The sequence below is a fragment of the Dendropsophus ebraccatus genome, chromosome 2 (genome assembly GCF_027789765.1).
Source record: "Dendropsophus ebraccatus isolate aDenEbr1 chromosome 2, aDenEbr1.pat, whole genome shotgun sequence".
Lineage (NCBI taxonomy): Eukaryota > Metazoa > Chordata > Amphibia > Anura > Hylidae > Dendropsophus > Dendropsophus ebraccatus.
The window spans coordinates 71,437,030-71,451,653 of record NC_091455.1 but is presented as its reverse complement, the minus strand read 5'-3'; the positions used below and the strand labels follow the sequence as shown (position 1 = coordinate 71,451,653).

General features: G+C 46.1%; 1 protein-coding gene across 2 annotated transcripts in view; it reads right to left on the bottom strand.

Annotated features, from left to right (window-relative positions):
• Nucleotides 1-14,624, bottom strand: part of ARHGAP28 (Rho GTPase activating protein 28) — a 118,040-nt gene that overhangs the window by 99,987 nt on the left and 3,429 nt on the right. Inside the window, exon 1 of one of the 2 annotated variants that reach the window (XM_069960094.1) lies at nucleotides 1,339-1,512. The exons of the other annotated variant lie outside the window; for it this stretch is intronic. Within the exon in view, the coding sequence (XP_069816195.1) occupies nucleotides 1,339-1,469 (131 nt within the window). The 5' untranslated portion in view covers nucleotides 1,470-1,512. Of the gene's footprint in view, nucleotides 1-1,338; nucleotides 1,513-14,624 lie in introns of those variants that run through there. 2 annotated transcript variants of the gene reach the window in all.

Sequence of the window (14,624 nt, the reverse complement as noted above, 5' to 3'; positions counted from 1 at the left end):
ATAGATAGATAGATAGATAGATAGATAGATAGATAGCCAGTGGTCTGGCTGGATCTTGTTTTGGCAGGATATGCTTATACAATATAATACATGTTAATTTGGCATACATACAGAGATAGATAGATAGATAGATAGATAGATAGATAGATAGGAGATAGATAGATAGATAGATAGATAGATAGATAGATAGATAGGAGATACATAGATAGATAGATAGATAGATAGATAGATAGATAGGAGATACATAGATAGTAGATAGATAGATAGATAAATAGATAGATAGATAGATAGATAGATAGATAGATAGATAGATAGATAGGAGATAGATGATTCATAGATAGTAGATAGATAGACAGATAGATAGATAGATAGATAGATAGATAGATAGATAGATAGATAGGAGATAGATAGATAGATAGATAGATAGATAGATAGATAGATAGATAGGAGATACATAGATAGTAGATAGATAAATAGATAGATAGATAGATAGATAGATAGATAGGAGATAGATGATTCATAGATAGTAGATAGATAGACAGATAGATAGATAGATAGATAGATAGATAGATATTTGAATAAACACACATAAATATATTTATATTAGGCCACATATTTCTATACACATGTACTACATCTCATGTGGATTTCACACAAGCGTAATAACAAGTTCTAACATTCACTTTATTCTCCAATCCACAGCATAAAATCTGCAATAAAATCCTCAGCATAAAATCCGCTGCAAATGTTGCGCAGAGAAACTTGCTGATTATACAATTCCGTCTGTGGGTTTCCTTGCACTAAATCTGCATCATGCATGCTAGGTATGAACATACCCTAATATTATATAATATCAGTTTGCAAATGTCCACGTGTTCCCTAAACAAAATGATCACACCAGATTAAATACCGGCTTATTAAGTAACAACCCACAACCAGCGTAATAAGCATACTATACACTGTTAGGATCCAGCCATAACCGAGTCCATAAGTCCAATAAACCTAACAGTTCAGTTTCAATTACCTGAACCCATAGACACAATGATCATTGTAACCAGAGCTCATGTATCCTGAGAGCAATTATTTTTCTTTTATAAAACCTTTTTTATTACATGTATAATCCTCCAGTAACCCAATCATGTACAGTAGAGTAACACAGTGACAGCTCAGAGCACCCAGCAGAGAACTTTGTGTAGCGCAGAGATCAGTAAATCACTACAAGATGCCAACGTTATAAACTGGAGAGTGAGACAGAGATCACAATATCATATTTGTTAATGTAGGATTTGATTGAATCAGTTAGTAAGAGACCTATAGGCAGACATATATGAGGATTACCTGATAGTGAGAGGGGACCGGCTGGCTGGCATTGCCCCTGGCACTGTGCTTTCCTCAGACCTTGGTGTCCTGGATGTGGTATAAGAATGGTATCCTGTTAGGACCACACTGCCTGAGTCCTTTATCTCCATTGTAAGGGTAAATACATGTCCTCCCTGTACACCAGTGTGACTAGTCCCTGTCACAGACACATGGCAGCCCTCCCCCTGTGCCCGCTGCCTGCCTTTGTCATGAGAGAGCAGCAGACTGGGGTGAGAGCAGGACAGGAGGACTCTCCCTAGTGCCAGACTATTACTTACTGCTGTTCAAAAACACCGCCCCCACTCCTAGGAAGTGCTGTGTGTCTCTAGGAAACAGCCCGCAGCTCAGCTCTTTGTGTTCTCCATTATAGAGTGGTGTGGCCCTCACTATTATTGTACTGTCACCCACTGGTCAGGATAATGCACTACAGTACAAACACAAAGCACACAATACAATAGGAACAATACTTCTTATTTACAGCTCAAGAAGTTTCTTATTTACCTAAATAAATGACATTGATGTTAAAAAGAACGTCTGGCAGAAAATAAACATTTCACATGGCACAAAACGGTGCGGTACTGTGTTAGCTAGAGATATTGTAGGTATGTGATTTTAGATACTTTTGTACCAACAAAAACAAAAAAGATTTTGTTGACTAAACAAAAAAACAAAACAAAACAAAAAATATACATATATATATATATATATATATATATATATATATATTTTATAAAAAGCAAAAAATGATTTAAATACTGCTAGACTCAAAGTTAGAATGTCGAACATGTCATCAAAGCGGACAATCAAGTGGAGCAAACTGAACTTTTCAAAGTGTTGAAAGGCAGAGGAGTACAGTAGCTAGGATTCATGGGGCCCCGAAGTAAAAAGTTGTACGTGGAATCCTGTGTGGGGCTGATCCCCACCCCATATACTCACCTGGCCTGGCACAGTCCCTTTGCATTCATTTGTTCTCCCAGTTACCTGGTGCACAAGTGATGTAACGGACGCCAGGGGATTGCGCTGGGCCAGGTGAGAAAGTGTAGGGGGGCTCTTGTGGCTGGAGGTGCAATGCTGCCTCGGGCCACAATAGAATCTGGCCGAGCAGGAATCCAATGGCTTCTTGTCTGACCTCCCAGCGATCTCATCCTTTGTTTTGAATAAAGCCTCAGGTATGGCAAATGACCTGCAGCGCTATTCATTCTCTAGTGAGCCACCGGAGAGAGATGAGTACAGGTTTGTTTTATGTTGGAATACCCCTTTAGATCATGTTCACACACAGTTTTTTTTTGCTATAAACGCAGTCGTTATTGTAGGTTGCAACAACGGCTGCTGTTTATCAATAGTGTAAAATTACATTAGAGTGTCTTGAACAACGGCCGTAGTGTATACACTGTATACACTATGGCCGGTGTTCTCTGCCACAAAGTAACTGACTGGTCTATTTTTTGCAGCCGCTGTTCAGGGAACAGCGACTGTACAAAATTACCTGTGCTCACAGTATACAGTACAGCCGTACTTTACATTGTGGTCTATTGCTTATTGGAGTGCGGGCACACTCGAATGTGCCTGCATTCCGATTGAAATCAAATTATGTTCATCCAGCCGATACTGCAGTATCATCTGTGTAAACATGTGAGACAGTGGCCGTTGTTTGACAGCTGTGTCACAGAACGGCCGCTGTTCTTGGCATGTGTGAACATGGCCTTAAAGTGATATTGTCACCCCCTTTGCAAATAAGGAGTTCTTAGCAACATTCTTAAACTTATATTTTGGACATTTCATATCTCACTGTATAAAGGATTTCTTTGTGGTCTCTCCGCTCAGAAATGCATGTTATTGTTGGTGGACAAAGTGGCGGGGCTTAATGGCAGTGGAACCCCCATATCTCCGCCCACAATGGCTCCGTAGGCCCTGTCCCCTATGTCATTCATCGTCATTGCCTAGGCAGCAATTGGAATGGGCCGACCTAGATGACTAGGCCAAGCCCCCTCTGGGTCAGCCCATTCCCATGGCTACGGAGAGGGTGGGTATGGTGGCACCCTTTTGATGCTAAGAGCCCCTGTGCAGCAAAGGAAAAACATGGGTGAATATTTTCCATAACAATGACTCGGCTAGTAAAACAAAAAATTAATAATTAGTTGTGTAGTCCCATAATGTAATATCCAGCTATGGAATTGAGTTTGCAGACATACATGAGGGTCATTGGAAATTATCAAGTATTTGACCTTGCGAACCAAACCCTAACAAACTGCACTAAAACAGCTAAACATTTGTTTTGATGCACAACTTAACTGTCCACGCTCCCCAGGTGTCCTCCTCTGTGTCCCTGAGCCTCCAGCCCACTTAGCCAATTAGTGGCTGAGACTGGACAGCTCCACAGCCAGTGATTGGCTGAATGGGCTTTCACTCTTTGGACAAGAGTGACAGTCTGCTCAGCCAATCAATGACTGGGTGAGCGATCTGTCACTCCAGAGATGAAGGCGACAGCCCAATCAATGACTGGCTGAGATAGGACAGCGCCACAGCCAGTAATTGGCTGAGCAGGCTGTCACTCTTGTCTGGAGAGTGACAGTCAGCTTAGCCAATCGCTGTCTAGGGAGCTGTCCTGTCTCAGTGAGTAAGTGGCTAAGTGTGCTGGAGGCAGAGGGACTCGGAAGAGGACACCGGGGGATCGCGGACTGGTGGTTAAATATTTTTTTATTTTACAAATTTTAAAACAAATTCTGAGCATGCCTGCAATTGCGGACAGAACAACGGATGTTTGAATGTAGCCTAGAGCTGTAATGTCGATTATCATTTAGCAGAACATTTCCTGATATCATGGAGTCATGATGTGCTCACAGTAGTGCATGAAGCTGTTGGTAAACCTGACAAGGTATGTTTTCTGGATTCAGACTAAAGGGCCTATTACACGGGTCGTTTAGAGGAGCAAATGAGCGCTCTCAGCGCTTGTTTGCTCCTCATTTCCCGCTCGCTGCTGCCGCTATTCAACGCGGCTGCAGCGAGCGGGTGAGTGCGGGAGGGGGCGGCGGGGAGCTGCGGGGGGGCTGCCCGGGTGATTGCTGATCGTCCGGGCAGCCCATAGGATATAGCAGCATCTGCTGGCGACGCTCCTATTCAACGGAGCGACAGCAGCAGATCGTTGCTATATCAGTCGCTTGTTTTTCAACATGTAGAAAAACAAGCGACTGCAACAATCAGCCCACATGAACGATGTCGGCTGATCGTTGCACTCTATTCCACGGGACGATTATCGTCCGTAGCGGCCGATATCGGCCGAATACGGACAATAATCGTTCCGTGGAATAGGGCCTTCACACTTTATCACTGGGCCAGTTTTGGTAGAAAAATGGAGTGCTATTATGGGAAAATTTGTGGCTCAAATGGCATGAAAACACATTGGTTGTCGGATTCATGCTGTCACAATGCATCAATAGCAACACATTTGCTGACTAGGCAAACTAGGCACCAATAAGCTGCTGTATTGTGGCCGTATATGGACAAGAGGTCATTTATTTTTTTTCACCTTAAGGAGAACCATTGTTAATGTTCTGGAATAGGAAGGGTTTTAGCAGTCAGTGAACAGGACAGTTTTTATAATTTTATCTAATTTTGCTGGTTTATAACTTTGGGGATAACTCAATTCTCAGGCAATCTGTTCTGGATTAAATGTGAACTGTGAGCATGCTAAAATGGATATTCTTCTCTTTTGTTCCTAGCTCTATTTATAAAGAATGTTCCACTGTGCCTGTTAGTTCTGTGATTATTCATTTTTGATTGCTTTTGGACTTGGTAATGCAATGAAAAGAACAATAAAGTTGAATATTCATTTATTCAGCCAGAGGGCAGAGTCATCTGAGTTTCAGTTAGAAGAACAATGAAATATCAGGGGATATGGAGTCCTATGTGTAATTGATCCACCTCTCTCAGTTATCAACTGCAAAAGACCCCAGCTGTAAAATACATGTATATAGAATTTTTATTTTTTTTTAGGAATGTTGCCATATATGATCTAATACTTCATGTAGATTCCCTGCTTGTTGGACCATCTGTCATAAGAACTCTTTAAATCTAGAAATCTATACATTTTAAAATACATAAATAAGTCAAATGTTCTTACTTCTAGAATTGTGAGTTTAAAACTAGTGGATCCAGTGAAAATTTTATTTTTATTATTATTTTTACATTTTTATGTCTATACAAGTATTATTGTATACAGGGTGGGTTACAAAAAGTAGATCGCCCTCTGGCAAGGCAATAGAATGAAAAGATGAACAAACAAATGGGTTACGTTTATTAATGCATACAGAACTTACAACCAGGGCCGCCGATAGGGCAGTACAAGTGGTACTGCCGTATGGGGCCCAGACCCTAAGAGACATGGGGGGGGGCACGCTGGCCACCCCCCCGTCCGCTACGCTAGGGGGGCCCGCACGGCCCCCCTTGCCACTTGTTTTTGAGCATCCCGAGAAGCTGCGGCCACGCTCAGAATATAGGAGCAGGACCTGTCAGCGTCCTCCTCCTGTATTTTCTCCCATAGGCTGCCGGCACTTCATACCAGCAGCCTATGGGATGCCGGGACGTGACCTCTCCCTGCGGCTCGCAAGATGGAGCCCGAAGAGAAGGAAGAGCTGCTGCATGCAGCCACACAGCGCGGATTAGGTGAGTAGGATGTTTGTTTTTTTAGGGGCACCTCTGGGGGCATTATTAGTTCATGGGGGGCACCTCTGGGGGCATTATTAGTGTATGGGGGCACCTCTGGGGCATTATTAGTATATGGGGGCACCTCTGGGGGCATTATTAGCTCATGGGGGGCACCTCTGGGGGCATTATTAGTGTATGGGGGCACCTCTGGGGGCATTATTAGTATATGGGGGCACCTCTGGGGGCATTATTAGTGTATGGGGGCACCTCTGGGGGCATTATTAGTATATGGGGGCACCTCTGGGGGGCATTATTAGTGTATGGGGCACCTCTGGGGGCATTATTAGTGTATGGGGGCACCTCTGGGGGCATTATTAGTATATGGGGGCACCTCTGGGGGCATTATTAGTATATGGGGGCACCTCTGGGGGCATTATTAGTGTATGGGGGCACCTCTGGGGGCATTATTAGTGTATGGGGGCACCTCTGGGGGCATTATTAGTATATGGGGGCACCTCTGGGGGCATTATTAGTTCATGGGGGCACCTCTGGGGGCAATATTAGCTCATGAGGGCACCTCTGGGGGCATTATTAGTATATGGGGGCACCTCTGGGGGCATTATTAGTATATGGGGGCACCTCTGGGGGCATTATTAGCTCATGGGGGCACCTCTGGGGGCATTATTAGTATATGGGGGCACCTCTGGGGGCATTATTAGCTCATGGGGGCACCTCTGGGGGCATTATTAGTATATGGGGGCACATCTGGGGGCATTATTAGCTCATGGGGACACCTCTGGGGGCATTATTAGTTCATGGGGGCACCTCCGGGGGCATTAGTAGTATATGGGGGCACCTCTGGGGGCATTATTAGTATATGGGGGCACCTCTGGGGGCATTATTAGTATATGGAGGCACCTCTGGGGTTATTATTAGCTCATGGGGGCAACTCTGGGGGCATTATTAGTATATGGGGGCACCTCTGGAGGCATTATTAGTATATGGGGGCACCTCTGGGGGCATTATTAGCTCATGGGGGCACCTCGGGGCATTATTAGTATATGGGGGCACCTCTGGGGGCATTATTAGTTCATGGGGGCACCTCTGGGGGCAATATTAGCTCATGAGGGCACCTCTGGGGGCATTATTAGTATATGGGGGCACCTCTGGGGGCATTATTAGTATATGGGGGCACCTCTGGGGGCATTATTAGCTCATGGGGGCACCTCTGGGGGCATTATTAGTATATGGGAGCACCTATGGAGGCATTATTAGTATATGGGGGCACCTCTGGGGGCATTATTAGCTCATGGGGGCACCTCTGGGGGCATTATTAGTATATGGGGGCACCTCTGGGGGCATTATTAGCTCATGGGGGCACCTCTGGGGGCATTATTAGTATATGGGGGCACATCTGGGGGCATTATTAGCTCATGGGGACACCTCTGGGGGCATTATTAGTTCATGGGGGCACCTCCGGGGGCATTAGTAGTATATGGGGGCACCTCTGGGGGCATTATTAGTATATGGGGGCACCTCTGGGGGCATTATTAGTATATGGAGGCACCTCTGGGGTTATTATTAGCTCATGGGGGCAACTCTGGGGGCATTATTAGTATATGGGGGCACCTTTGGAGGCATTATTAGTATATGGGGGCACCTCTAGGGGCATTATTAGCTCATGGGGGCACCTCTGGGGCATTATTAGCTCATGGGGGCACCTCTGGGGGCATTATTAGCTCATGGGGGCACCTCTGGGGGCATTATTAGTATATGGGGGCACCTCTGGGGGCATTATTAGCTCATGGGGGCACCTCTGGGGGCATTATTAGTATATGGGGGCACCTCTGGGGGCATTATTAGCTCATGGGGGCACCTCTGGGGCATTATTAGTGTATGGGGCACCTCTGGGGGCATTATTAGTATATGGGGGCACCTCTGGGGGCATTATTAGTATATGGGGGCACCTCTGGGGGCATTATTAGTGTATGGGGCACCTCTGGGGGCATTATTAGTGTATGGGGGCACCTCTGGGGGCATTATTAGTTCATTGGGGCACCTCTGGGGCCATTATTAGTTCATGGGGGCACCTCTGGGGGCATTATTAGTATTTGGGGGCACCTCTGGGGGCATTATTAGCTCATGGGGGCACCTCTGGGGGCATTATTAGTGTATGGGGCACCTCTGGGGGCATTATTAGTGTATGGGGGCACCTCTGGGGGCATTATTAGTTCATGGGGGCACCTCCGGGGCATTAGTAGTTCATGGGGGCACCTCTGGGGGCATTAGTAGTTCATGGGGGCACCTCTTGCGGCATTATTAGTATATGGGGGCACCTCTGGGGGCATTATTAGCTCATGGAGGCACCTCTGGGGGCATTATTAGTATATGGGGGCACCTCTGGGGGCATTATTAGTGTATGGTGGCACCTCTGGGGGCATTATTAGTTCATGGTGGCACCTCTGGGGGCATTATTAGTATTTGCGTGCACCTCTGGGGGCATTATTAGCTCATGGGGGCACCTCTGGGGGCATTATTAGTGTATGGGGCACCTCTGGGGGCATTATTAGTGTATGGGGGCACCTCTGGGGGCATTATTAGTTCATGGGGGCACCTCTGGGGGCATTAGTAGTATATGGGGGCACCTCTGGGGGCATTATTAGTTCATGGGGGCACCTCTGGGGGCATTATTAGTATATGGGGGCACCTCTGTGGGCATTATTAGCTCATGGGGGCACCTCTGAGGGCATTATTAGTATATGGGGGCAACTTTTGTGGGCATTATTAGTGTATGGGGGCACCTCTGGGGGCATTATTAGTGTATGGGGGCACGTCTGGGGGCATTATTAGTTCATGGGGGCACCTCTGGGGGCATTATTAGTATTTGGGGCACCTCTGGGGGCATTATTAGCTCATGGGGGCACCTCTGGGGGCATTATGAGTGTATGGGGCACCTCTGGGGGCATTATTAGTGTATGGGGCACCTCTGGGGGCATTATTAGTTCATGGGGGCACCTCCGGGGGCATTAGTAGTATATGAAGGCACCTCTGGGGGCATTATTAGTTCATGATGGCACCTCTGGGGGCATTATTAGTATATGGGGGCACCTCTGGGGGCATTATTAGCTCATGGGGGCACCTCTGGGGGCATTATTAGTATATGGGGGCACCTCTGGGGGCATTATTAGTATATGGGGGCACCTCTGGGGGCAATATTAGCTCATGGGGGCACCTCTGGGGGCATTATTAGTATATGGGGGCACCTCTGAGGGCATTATTAGTTCATGGGGGCACCTCTGGGGGCATTATTAGCTCATGGGGGCACATCTGGGGGCATTATTAGTATATGGGGGCACATCTGGGGGCATTATTAGCTCATGGGGGCACCTCTGGGGTTATTATTAGTTCATGGGGGCACCTCCGGGGGCATTAGTAGTATATGGGGGCACCTCTGGGGGCATTATTAGTATATGGGGGCACCTCTGGGGGCATTATTAGTATATGGGGGCACCTCTGGGGTTATTATTAGCTCATGGGGGCAACTCTGGGGGCATTATTAGTATATGGGGGCACCTCTGGAGGCATTATTAGTATATGGGGGCACCTCTGGGGGCATTATTAGCTCATGGGGGCACCTCTGGGGCATTATTAGCTCATGGGGGCACCTCTGGGGGCATTATTAGCTCATGGGGGCACCTCTGGGGGCATTATTAGTATATGGGGGCACCTCTGGGGGCATTATTAGCTCATGGGGGCACCTCTGGGGGCATTATTAGTGTATGGGGCACCTCTGGAGGCATTATTAGTGTATGGGGGCACCTCTGGGGGCATTATTAGTTCATGGGGGCACCTCCGGGGGCATTATTAGTTCATGGGGGCACCTCTGGCGGCATTATTAGTATATGGGGGCACATCTGGGGGCATTATTAGCTCATGGGGGCACCTCTGGGGGCATTATTAGTGTATGGGGGCACCTCTGGGGGCATTATTAGTTCATGATGGCACCTCCGGGGGCATTATTAGTATATGGGGGCACCTCTGGGGGCATTAGTAGTTCATTGGGGCACCTCTGGGGGCATTATTAGTATATGGGGGCACCTCTGGGGGCATTATTAGCTCATGGGGGCACCTCTGGGGGCATTATTAGTTTATGGGGGCACCTCTGGAGGCATTATTAGCTCATGGGGGCACCTCTGGGGGCATTATTAGTATATGGGGGCACCTCTGGGGGCATTATTAGTTCATGGGGGCACCTCTGGGGGCATTATTAACTCATGGGGGCATCTCTGGGGGCATTATTAGTGTATGGGGGTACCTCTGGGGGCATTATTAGTTCATGGGGCCACCTCTGGGGGCATTATTAGTTCATGGAGGCACCTCTGGGGGCATTATTAGCTCATGGGGGTACCTCTGAGGGCATTATTAGTTTATGGGGGCCACCTCTAGGGGCATTATTAGCTCATGGGGGCACAACAGGGAATCCTACATAGAGGGGGCACAGCAGGGGATCCTACATACAGGGGGCATCTCACATTCCTACTCGCTTTACTGCACATAACGCAAAACAGCGCAGTTACTTTAGGAGCCTACAGGGGGGAGAAAGGAAAGGAAGCTGCTAGAAATGTGCGGAGCCTAAATTGTTTGGCTCGCAGGTTCTGAAAACATGAAACATATCTGAAAGGAATCATCATGGAGGACTGGGCCGAATGGAGAGGAAAAGGGAAAGTGACGCCTCAGATCAAAGAAGACGTCACCTGTGAGTCACTGTATGACACTTTTCTTATTTTGTAGAACATCATTTAGTAGGGGTGCCCCGAGGTGACAGCTACTACATTATCTGTACTCACAGGCCCGTATCTGCCATGAGGCGAGGTGAAGTGTTTGCCTCAGGCGGCAGATAACACAGCCCTTGAGGGGGGCGGCATCAGTTTCCTGTGTCATTATCATTACAACTAGTTACGGCTCAGTGCCCAGCCGTGTTTCCTGTCAGTTGCCTCATGAGAAGCGCTGAGGAGGCACTGGAAGCCTCGTATTCACAAGTATTCACATCACATAAGACATAGATATAGTGTCTCCTGCTGTTAACCCTTTCAATAATGCGGAGTTATTATACTCTGCATCACTTACACACTGTAGAAAAGAAAAAGTTAGCAGCGGGGACGCTATATTATGTCTTCTCTGCACTGCCGAACTCCGAGCTGACCTCAGCATAGTGCAAGAGCAGGAGAAGAGGCATAAAAGTAATGTTCTGCTCTGCTGTTAACTCTTTCTGTATAGCAGAATGTAAGTGATGCACAGTAATACTCTACATTCTGCAGTACTGAAAGAGTTAACAGAGCAGCCCGTTTTATGGCTCTTCTCTGGCTCCTGAGGTCAGAGGTCAGCAGTTGTAGATTGTTGTTTGTTTTGAAGCTCCCAGGGGGCCCATAGTGGCTCAAACAGTTAAAAAATCTGGTCACTGCACAGAGCACACTGTTATCTATAGTGGTGTCCCATACACACTGCGGTAATGCACTGTGCCTGTCCTGGATCTTCTCTCCCTGACTATTGCTCTGAGGGGGGGGGGGGGGGGGGGGGCGCGCTTTGTCAGTTTTCGCCTCAGGCGGCAGAAAAGCTAGAATCGGCCCTGTGTACTCAGAGATATCACTGTGTTATCTCTGGTGTTACATAGGACTGCAGGTGACATCTACATTATCTGTACTCAGAGATATCACTGTGTTATCTGTGCTGTTACATAGGACTGCAGGTGACATCTACATTATCTGTACTCAGAGATATCACTGTGTTATCTGTTGTGTTACATAGGACTGCAGGTGACTACTACATTATCTGTACTCAGAGATATCGCTGTGTTATCTGTGGTGTTACATAGGACTGCAGGTGACAGCTACTACATTATCTGTACTCAGAGATATCACTGTGTTAGCTGTGGTGTTACATAGGACTGCAGGTGACATCTACATTATCTGTACTCAGAGATATCACTGTGTTATCTGTGCTGTTACATAGGACTGCAGGTAACTACTACATTATCTGTACTCAGAGGGATATCACTGTGTTATCTGTGCTGTTACATAGGACTGCAGGTGACATCTACTACATGATCTATACTCAGAGATATCACTGTGTTATCTGTGCTGTTACATAGGACTGCAGGTGAAATCTACTACATTATCTGTACTCAGAGATACCACTGTGTTATGTGGTGTTACATAGGACTGCAGGTGATATCAGGTGATTTCTCCAGGTTGCAGAAGTTCAAACTTCATCGTGCCCTGCTGACAGGGGAGCCGCTGTGTGAGGAGAGGCACTGCAGCTCCTGGGACCTGGAGCTTCCCTGGTCAGAGTAAGTGTGTGTCTGTGTGTTTATATATACATGTGTGCTGGTGTCTGTGTGTTTATATATACATGTGTACTGGTGTCTGTATACATGTGTGCTGGTGTCTGTATGTGTGTATACATGTGTGCTGGTGTCTGTATGTGTGTATTCATGTGTGCTGGTGTCTGTATACATGTGTGCTGGTGTCTGTATTCATGTGTGCTGGTGTCTGTATACATGTGTGCTGGTGTCTGTATGTGTGTATACATGTGTGCTGGTGTCTGTATACATGTGTGCTGGTGTCTGTATACACGTGTGCTGGTGTCTATGTCTTTATACATGTGTGCTGGTGTCTGTATACATGTGTGCTGGTGTCTGTATGTCTGTATACATGTGTTCTGGTGTCTGTATACATGTGTGCTGGTGTCTGTATGTGTGTATACATGTGTGCTGGTGTCTGTATACATGTGTGCTGGTGTCTGTGTGTGAGATCAAGAGATCAGTTCTAGAGAACTGGCTCATATACCCCATTTTCCCCAGTGGCTTAAAATGTAACCTCTGTTATACAGTTATAAAATTGTAGAACCTAAATGTGAACAAGGTGCAATTCAAATAGACACTTACTTGTATAGCTGTCTCTTCTGCTCTGTATGCAGTGCATTATATTCACCCTTGCAACGTACAATTTATAGCATGTCTACAAGCCCAGCGGGGCTCATTATGATGGAGACTAAAACTTATACAAGAGTGGGGTAGGGGTTCCCCTGTATTCAGAATGCTGTTGAGTGCTAGGCAATGCCCTGTCTGGGATTATTGAATTTCGAGGGTCTATGCAGAGCAGGATAAAGACACCTCTGCTGCACAAACAAGATCTCCTAGAAAGCGTTCTCACCGCCATGTATTCGCTATCACTGTCTTGGGTGAGCTAAACTAGTCTGCCTGGGGGGGGGGGGGTGATTTGTATATGCTCACTAACATGGAACAGCCTCATTATATTAGCCTTATCAACATATTCTATGTTAGTGAGCATACCGGGGGGGGGGGGGGGGGGGATATTGGTGAACATATACAAATCAAACAGCCCCCCAGACCCTCAAAATTTAATAACCCCAGACAAGGCATTGCCTAGTACTCAACAGCATTCTGAATACAGGGGAACCCCTACCCCACTCTTCTATAAGTTTTAGTCTCCATCATAATGAGCCCCGCTGGGCTTGTAGACACGCTATAAATTGTACGTTGCAAGGGTGGATATAATGCACTGCATACAGAGCACAAGAGACAGCTATACAAGTAAGTGTCTGTATGGTGACATTTAAATTGCACCTTGTTCACATTTAGTTTCTACAATTTTATAACTGTATAACAGAGGTTACATTTTAAGCCACTGGGGAAAATGGGGTATATGAGCCAGTTCTCTAGAATTGATCTAAACCAAATTATACCTCCCAGCAAGGCGTGGGTCGAACACACATTTTTTTTTTAAATTAATGTGGGGGGCCCAGACACTTTGGTTGTATGGGGCCCCGAAATTCCTGATGGCGGCCCTGCTTACAACAGATACTAAAAGTGGTCCCCATTACTGATGAGCGAACATGTTTGTAAATGTTCATATGTTCGTATAAACATGATGCTAATTGTTCATGTTCACCGAACAATTTGTTTGATGAACGGAATTGTTATACCAATCATTTTCGAACATATTCGAACTTAAAAACGTACGCAACTGCATAATTTACGCCTTGCCCCTGATAATCTGTACGCATGTGTGTAGACCGAAACGTACGCTTCTACTGTATGTTCGTTATTTGTTTGTGAATATTCGACGAACACGAATTGATCATGGTAATCCGAACTGAACATTGGGATGTTCATTTATCACTAGTCCCCATTCATGTCTATACACCTTTGGGCATGTCACAGCATGTTGGATGATACTCTTCAACAGTGATGCTGCGGATAGTGTTTTTTTGTTTTCTTGAGTCCATCCAGAGTATGTAAATTGTTGGTGTACACTTTGTTTATTTAATGGGGATTTTAAGTGGACCAGTACCTTCAATTTTAGGAACTTAAATGACCTTATAAATGAAACCTAGCTTTATCCATCATGAAGTACATCGATGAGTCAAATAATTCTCCCGAAATTGTTTTCAGCATATACAGTACAGTGTTCTTTTGGTTCCTGTATTCGGTGAAGTTTGAGGTTCAGAGGTTTCAGCACTTGTCCACATGTCAGTCAGGATACACTGACGTGCCGACACGACTTGCTACAGTTGTGGCTCTGGCATACATACCGTGTTTC